Genomic DNA, 8,557 nt, shown 5'->3' on the forward strand with positions numbered 1-8,557 from the left:
ACTCGAGCACTGAATTATTGACCTCGTTCACTGTGGAGCACGTACACATTATTTTTTCAGTCGATCCAAGCAATATGATCATTCTATTCAGGTATATCAGGTCGATGGGCAGGTCGCAGTCAGTTTCCGAATGAAGCACGAACATTTCCAGTGTTTGTAGGTGAAAACAATTTTTTTTTGCTCTTGATGACGCATACAAAACAAAGATGGCTACTGTGGCAGAAGTGTCAACTGTCACCGGTATGCTTGATCTGTCTACAACAAGGCAAACTCAGGCACGGATTTAATGACCCCGGTCAATGTGGAACACAAAATTTTCTTAATCGATCCAAGGGTTATGATTATGGCCTCCAGGTATATCAGGTCGAGGAGCAGGTCGCCATCCGTCTCACAATGGAACACGAATATTTCTCGTGCCTGGAGGTGAAAATACATATGTTTTGCACTCGATGACGCATACAAAAACAAAGATGGCTACCCTGGCAAAACTGTCAACTGTCACCGGTCTACCTGATCTCTCTACGACGAGACAAACTCAAGCACGGATTCAATGACCCCGCTCAATATGGAACACACGATTTTTTTAATCGGTTTAAGCGTTTCGATTACAGTCTTCTGGTATATCAAGTCGATGAGCAGGTTGCAGTCGGTCTACCTAATATCTCTACAAGGCGAACTCAAGCACGAATTCATTGACCTGATCCATTGCGGAGCACATAATTATTAGAGTCGATCCGAGTCTCATGATAGCCTTCAGGTACATCAGGTTGACGGACAGTTCTCCGAATGGAGCACGAATATCTCTCGTGCCTGGAGGTGAACACATATTTTTTTGCATTTAATGACGCATATAAAAAAATGGCGACCGTGGTAAAAGTGCCAACGGTCACCAGTATACCTGATCTCTTTAGGATAAAGCAAACTCAGACAAGGATTTATTGACCTCGCTCATTGTGGAGCACATCATTTTTTGATTCGATCCGAGCGTTATGATTATGGCTTTCAGGTATTTCAGGTCGATAGGCAGATCACAGTCCGTCTCAGAATAGAGCACGAATATTTCTCGTACCTGGAGGTGGAAACACATATTTTTTTGCACTCGATGACGCATACAAAAAAAAGATGGCGACTGTGGCAGAGGTGCCAACGGTCACCGGTGTACCTGATGTCTTTACAGTAAAGCAAACTCAGACACGGATTCAATGATCTCGCTAATTGTGGAGCACATGATTTTTTGGGCCAATACAAGTCTCACGATTATGGTCTTCAGGTACATCAAGTCGATAGGCAGGTCGCAGTCCGTCTCAGAGTGAAGCACGAATATTTCTCGTGCCTGGAGGTGAAAACACACATTTTTTTGCACTCGATGACGCATACAAAAAAAAAGATGGCGACCGTGGCAGAGGTGCCAAAGGTTACCGGTATAACTGATCTCTTTATGATAAAACAAACTCAGGCACGGATTTATTGACTTCGCTCATTGTGGAGCACATGATTTTTTGAGTCGATCCAAGCATTATGATTATGGTTTTCAGGTATATCAGATCGATAGGCAGGTTGCAGTCTGTCTTAGAATAAAGCACGAATATTTCTCGTGCCTGGAGGTGAAAATACATTTTTTTTTTCACTCGATGACGCATACAAAAAAAAAGATGGCGACCGTGGCAAAAGTGCCAACGGTCACTGGTGTACCTGGTGTCTTTACGGTAAAGCAAACTCAGGCGTGGATTTAATGACCTCGCTAATTGTGGAGCACATGATTTTTTGAGCCAATCCAAGTCTCTCGATTGTGGTCTTCAAGTACATCAGGTCGATGGGCAGGTCGCAGTCCGTCTCAGAATAGAGCACGAATATTTCTCGTACGTGGAGGTGAAAACACATTTTTTTGGACTCGATGACGCATACAGAAAAAAGATGGCGACCGTGTCAAAGGTGCCAACGGTCACCGGGGTACCTGATCTCTGCACGACAAGGAAAACTCAGGCACGATCTGCTTTATCCTGTCTATTGTGTAACACATATTTTTTTTAGTCAATTAGGTTCATGTGATGGATTTTTCAATGACGTTATGTCCATTCCACATTTCGCCTCGGTATTACANCTCAATCCCCCCCCCCCCCCCTATCCTGAAGCACGCAAGAACCACATAATTATGACTCATCACTTTCAGCTATTATCATCAGTTTTCTTTTTTCCACCCTTGAAATTCAATTTCTCATCTAGGGATGACTTTACCATCAAATTAATTTTTCAACCCTTACCTACTCACTACACTAGACCACGTTAAAAACACATAATTATAACCCCATTCATTCAGGTCATTCCGTGAAATGACCTGATGATTTGGAAATTTCAACCCTTAAATTGAATCTGCCCCCACAGGTGTGATCTATTCAATTAGACCCCCCTCCCCATCTCTATCTTGGAGCACGCAAAAAACACATATTTATGGCACATCGTATTTTTAAATCATCCCCTATTTTCATCTTCTCACCCCTAACTCAAAGAGGGATGGAGCACGATTTTTTTTCTGGTCGCGCACCATTTTACACATAAAAAACACATAATTTTGACCCAAAAAAATGCCATTATTTGACATTGTTCCGCTAACTTTAGGGAGGTGACTTAGTTCGCAGGTGAGTTTTTCAAGGACCCGAGTGGAAATTTTAGTCAGGTCTTGATCAGACACTGATCAGGTTACCTTATCAGATTCTCATCAGGTATGTTACGCTATAATTCTGAATTTTCCACTAGGGTTCCGCCGCCTACCTTCATTAGGCATTAATTAAATTCAATTCTTTTGAGAAACAAAATTAGTAAGTTCCTAGCCAGGAATCTAACCCGGGACCTCCCAATGTCGCGTCGCCTCTTACCATCTGAGATACCAGGACACTTACGAATTTCACTCTCAAATTGAATCATACCCGAGTGGAAATTGTAACCAGATCTTCATTAGACATTGATCAGGCTACCTTATCAAATTCTGGTCATGTATGTTACGCTAGAATTTTTGGATTTTCCACGAAGGGGTTTCTCCGACACTAAGGGAGATAGTGAATTTTTACTGAAAAAATTGGTGGCAAGAGGGGTGGGGGGGTTGTACATCGAGGTGCACATACGATTTTTTAACACGCCTGCCAAGGAAAGTATGAACGTTCCGTGCAGGGGTGTGAAAAAATATTTTTTCTAAAATCAAGTATATTTTCGTTTAAAATTAATCCCAACGTTGATCATCAATTTTAACCCTTCACGTACGGCATCGGTATCATGCATCGACCCACATAAACTTGTCCTATCGGCCGGCGTCAATGAATGGTATCGACCCTTTCCTTCGTCAGTAGAAAAATCATTTCCTCGAATTCTAAGAGACCTATTGACATTTGGAAAAGATATTTAGAAAGTCAATGGAATTGTCTCTGTAATGAACTATTTTATTTTTTTTCAATGCATTTATAATATGTTTTTCTAGAAACAAAAATTGTGGATGAAAATTTTACATCGAACCGATTCAATCATATTGAATCATCTCGTTTATTGACAAAATTTCCCCCAAAAATTTCGAAATTTTTACTGAAAATACTTCAGTAATCCTTTTATCAAATGGCAGAAGTTAAATTTCGATTTGATGAATAATTCGGTTGTTATAAATAAATTTAGCAGGTTCGAAGATCTCGGCAACCAATTGTCGGCAAACATTGAAACTGGTTTAAAAAATTAGGAAATTATGCGAAAAAAAACAGTTTTTAGGGAGTTTATTTCAAAGTTGAATGCAGCCAGTGCATTTTATTTCAATTTTTTTCATTCAACTGTTTTCAAGTTCATTGAATAACGGAGTTGACACGCTGTAAGTCTCCCGGTCGTTGGAACAATCCGCATTATATGGGCGCCGTACGTGAAGGGTTAAACGATTTTTTTCTAAAACAGAACAAAGTTTCTAAATTTTTAGAAGAGTGAAGGTTAGAAACCACAGTTTCTAAAATTTAGAAACTTTTTTCTAAACCTAATCCACTGTTTTGGCTGTATAGGAGCACTAACTGCATGTAACAACTGACCGTAAAATGGCCCAGAACTATGGTGAACATCTATATAATAACGGTCTAGAACTTCATATTCTTAAATCATTCTCCGTTACAGAAAAACTATACGCAGTATTGAGCAATCATTCACGCTCACTGCAATAAATTTTGATGGATGCAGGGCAAACATCAGAGTTTTCGCACGAACCACCCTGATGTCCACGTAAATTTTCTCGGGGCAACGGAGAAAAATTCACTATTCATTTTCCACATTTTCCCCGATGTAGGGTGAAAAAGTTCTGAAAATCGAACTAGCTCCACGGCCACTGGCCTTGTTCGGTAATTTTTCTCCAACTTTTTTTCCGTATAATAATAAAACCATAAACTCGGCTGAACAGTGGATTCCATTATTATCAATGAGAAAAAAATACCAATAATTTTAAATCGAGGGATTCTCTCGTAAATAGTGTTCAATTACCTGACTCTATGGTTGCAGCAGTTATTTTTGAGGTACTCAAATCTCAACAGAGAATAAACATAGTTCAGATATTTTGAGTCGAGCGAATTCTCTTCAGATCTATAGTAGCAATTCCTTAGATTATTGATACGCTCGATGTACCCCTTCGTCAGTATTGGAATGATATAATTCACTTGCTTGAAGCAATCGTCGATGAACTCCTCAGCTCTGGAGTTCACGAGCTTCGCTTGCTCTTGAAGAATCAGTACCCCAATCCTTGGATTTTTCTGTCTGAATATTTTACCAATGTTCCTTGCTGTTTCCTGTCCATCTTCTGTGAATGTCAACATCACAATGCTCCCATAATTTTGCTTCTCCTTCTCCAAGGAATTCGAATAATTTATTGGCAGATCAATATCTGTTAAATGAAGCAGTCGCGTTCCGGATGTTGATGAAAGTGTTTTACTTGGGACGATTGGACGTAGCATTGCGGGTATGTTGGGTACACGTTTGGGTCTCAATAAGCCTAAAAAACAAAATAATTCTATCTGAGAACTTCCTCCATCCTCTAATACCAATCAGCCAGGGAACGCCACGTAACGATATGGAATTCGTGCCTTACCGGCATTAGAGGGTCAAAATTAGATGAATAATTAAAATGATTTCCAAAAAAAGTCAAATTCTAGCATTTTTAATATTCGGTTTCCTTACTTGTTGATTGAGAACGTATGCTCAGACTCTTCATGAAAAGCATCAGAGGTTCAGAAAGTCTGTCAACGACATCCAACCTGTTCATTTTTTGCAATGCAGCTAATACTTTATCCATTGTTGCATCGATAGACTGAACGAAAGTCAATAAAACATAATATGTAGGGTCTTGCAGGCCTCTTAAATCATTCTTTATATAATCTAACTGTGCTTTGGTCAGATCCAGATGGACTCCAAAGTCCTGCCATCTCGAATATATTCTTCCCGCTGGTGTGGAGCTGATGAGATCACAAATTTTTTGAAGGACTGGGAAACCTTCAGGCTCGAACAAATACGCAGTATGAATTCTTGAACTCAATATCTTGATATTGAGAACGCTCAGAGGAATGATTGGACTTAAAACTAAGGGAACTCTGGGAATATGTTTGGGCCGAAAAAAGTCTGAAACAAAGAGAAAAGCCATGAAAATATCATCTGACCTAATCAGAATTCGGTAAATTTACTCGGTAGAATTTAGCCAATTGGTTCCTGGAAGCAATAGGGTCTTGTATAAAGTAATCTAAAAATCATCCGATCTGAATTTCCGTTTTGTGATGGCTGCTGTTTTTCGTTCTTGACATATGCAATATTGATTTAGAGAAAAATCAACAGCGGATATATCCTTAAATGAGACACAGAAACGTAGACGAATAATAAATTGAACTGTTCATTCGAATGGCAACTCGATGGAAGAATATTTGTATTAAATCGTCGATCACTTTGTTCATGGTAATATTGAACTTACAAAAATGAATATTTTGGTCCTCGGTTATTTTCTATAAAACAATGATATTTGAAGGAATAAAAATTTGATGACATTTTCTTGAAGTTTAACGTGAGATTTTTCTCTTGCCTTATCCTTATTCTACAGCCAACGTTCTTGAGTAGTTTTACAACAGATGTTTACAGGAGTTTAATGTGATCAATGCTCATGGGGTTTTTGCGAAAAAATTAAATAGAATGACAGTACAAAAGGGAGACTGGAGTAAAATGATCATTAGGGATAGATGAAAAAATAGAGTTGAATAGCCAAACAGAAGACAGAAACAAAAAAATTCTCAGAAACAAAACTTTCAACCAAAGAGCGATTATGATCCTAGCACCAGAATTTTACTCCGGCTGAAAGTTGCGTCCCATTTACAGTGAGAACAGTAATATTTCAAGGATTTTTCCGTGTGTATGGTCTCTTTCATTTGAAGCTTGAAGCGGTTTTCCTCACCCTTATCATGTTACCCTTGAGATGTTTATGCACATATCTCTCAACCCTTATTATCTTTCGGCTACTCTATCCCCATTTGGCCATTACGATCGTTTGAGCCGTACGGTTGATTTGCTCCACTCTTCTGTTTATTTCCTATAATCATCGAGATACGCTGTAGCGTATCGGCCAAGAAATTTTAATTCGGACTGTACAAAACATCAGGCCGAGCGCACCGCGTATCTATACACGACAGAAATTCCTCCTCCACTACATCCAAATGATTGCCATTCGGTATAATAAAAATGAGACTACAAATCAGAAAAGTGTCCCTAGTTACATTATATAAAACGCGTATGAGCTTTTCAGCGAAGTAGCTATTGTATTTTTCATATTAAGGCCCGCATGGAGGGATTTTTTTCTCGAATGGCGATTTTATGCCCCCCCCCCCTGTAGCGCCGCGCTACATCCTAAAACGCGAACACTGGCTAACGACGAGCACAGGTATTTGCCGTCTCATTCACACCTTCAGTGCCACGCGTATTCTTTTCTGATTCGTCAAATCGTAAGGATATTCGGCCGCATCGCTGGCACCTTTCCGTGCGAATATCATCCAGTCTAACCGTACAGCTCGTATCGCACACTTGATCGGATCATATTATTTTCTCTTCGCCTTTGTATTAATTTGACGCGGATAATAAATCTGTAATTATTAGTTTAATTGCATTTGTTAGTGGATTGTTACCTTGCCGACAATACCTCAATCCCTACATTGGTGACCCCGAGGTGATCAAAATAAGGGAAATTCGCGTTAATCAAAAGGGAAAATTAACTCGTGGCGTGGCGTGCATTTTTGCTCGAAAGTTTTAGCCGCGTTTCCCAACGGTTTTATCCTATCCTTGGTGAACACCCGTACAGCTAGCTTTCCAGTGCCGCATAACTCCGAATGCGAGGGCAATTTTATTTCACGTGCTTGATAAAACATTAGTTTCACCGTGTGGTTTTTCTCAACGGAAATATTAATTACGGCATTTCGAAGCTTCTAAAACATTCAAAGCGTCCGAGTGCCAACCGTCGATTCCTCAGTGTTTCGGTAAAATCAAAACAAAGTGGCGTATTCAAGTGAACAGTGACCTCGCACCGACACATTGCTGAGCACCCAGAGACGTTGTGTTGTGTTGGTGATAAATACAGACTTATAACGCCTTTATTTGTCATCACATTTATACTTTCAATTTTATTTCTCTTCGAAATTTCATTTTGAAAATCGATAATCCTAGCTTCTCATTCAAAACCAACAACGTGAGATACGATGTCTACCACAACAGGCGGAACGCTGACGGTCCCGACTCTCACGACAACGACAGCCTCCGCACTGCCGCAGATCAAGGCACCGGAGTTCTCACGTTACAAACCCAGGACTTGGTTCATACAGCTGGAAGCCCAATTCCGCAATTACGGAATTGTACCAGAAACAGATAAGTTTTACCGAACATTACCATTAATTGATACAGAATCAGCTGCTGAAGTAAAGGATGTAGTTATTACTTCCGATCAAGTCGCACCTTTCCAAGCTCTCAGAAACACTCTGATTGCTCGATTTACAAAGTCAAAGGAAGTAAATCTTATCCAATTACTTGATCGGGAGTCGATTGGAAATCGAGTACCCTCTCAATATCTAAGGCATTTAAAAAGTTTAGTTCCAGATATCGATGATGAAGTCTTGAGGGCACGCTGGCTATCTCATCTTCCGGAGAGCACCCGAGCATGTCTGGTGATCCAGCCCCNTGAAGTCTTGAGGGCACGCTGGCTATCTCATCTTCCGGAGAGCACCCGAGCATGTCTGGTGATCCAGCCCCAGGCAAACACCGATGGCCTACACTGAGAGAAAAGCTCGCAATGATAACAACACAGAATTGTGAAGTAAGACCTTAACAATGGATTCCAATTACTGTAACATTTCAGAGAATGTAAATGCATTGCGGTGCGAGTTACTACCGGATAAAAGTTGCCACAACAATTTCCTAAGTTAGTTATGTCTTATTGAGTGAAAAGATCTGAAAACAATCGCATTTGATAATACTAACAAAAATCATTCGGTAAAATTCAGTGCTACACGAGGGTAGTCGATTTTATATG

The 8,557-nt window shown here is 40.0% G+C and overlaps 2 protein-coding genes across 2 annotated transcripts; one reads left to right on the top strand and one right to left on the bottom strand.

Annotated features, from left to right (window-relative positions):
- Positions 1-4,494: 4,494 nt before the first annotated feature.
- LOC107046634 lies at positions 4,495-5,884 on the bottom strand (the record flags this gene model as incomplete). The annotated part of the gene is given in 2 exon segments (XM_015269292.1): positions 4,495-4,999; positions 5,185-5,884. Coding segments are annotated over 2 exon segments (965 nt in total), but the record flags the coding sequence as incomplete, so codon positions are not given.
- Positions 5,885-7,730: 1,846 nt separating this feature from the next.
- LOC107046633 lies at positions 7,731-8,303 on the top strand. Its single transcript, XM_015269291.1, has one exon. It carries the CDS (start codon positions 7,731-7,733, stop codon positions 8,301-8,303), a length of 573 nt encoding a protein of 190 aa, XP_015124777.1.
- Positions 8,304-8,557: the final 254 nt, after the last annotated feature.

Source organism: Diachasma alloeum, unplaced genomic scaffold, assembly GCF_001412515.2.
Source record: "Diachasma alloeum isolate Michigan unplaced genomic scaffold, Dall2.0 Dall_scaffold_01628, whole genome shotgun sequence".
Classification (NCBI taxonomy): domain Eukaryota; kingdom Metazoa; phylum Arthropoda; class Insecta; order Hymenoptera; family Braconidae; genus Diachasma; species Diachasma alloeum.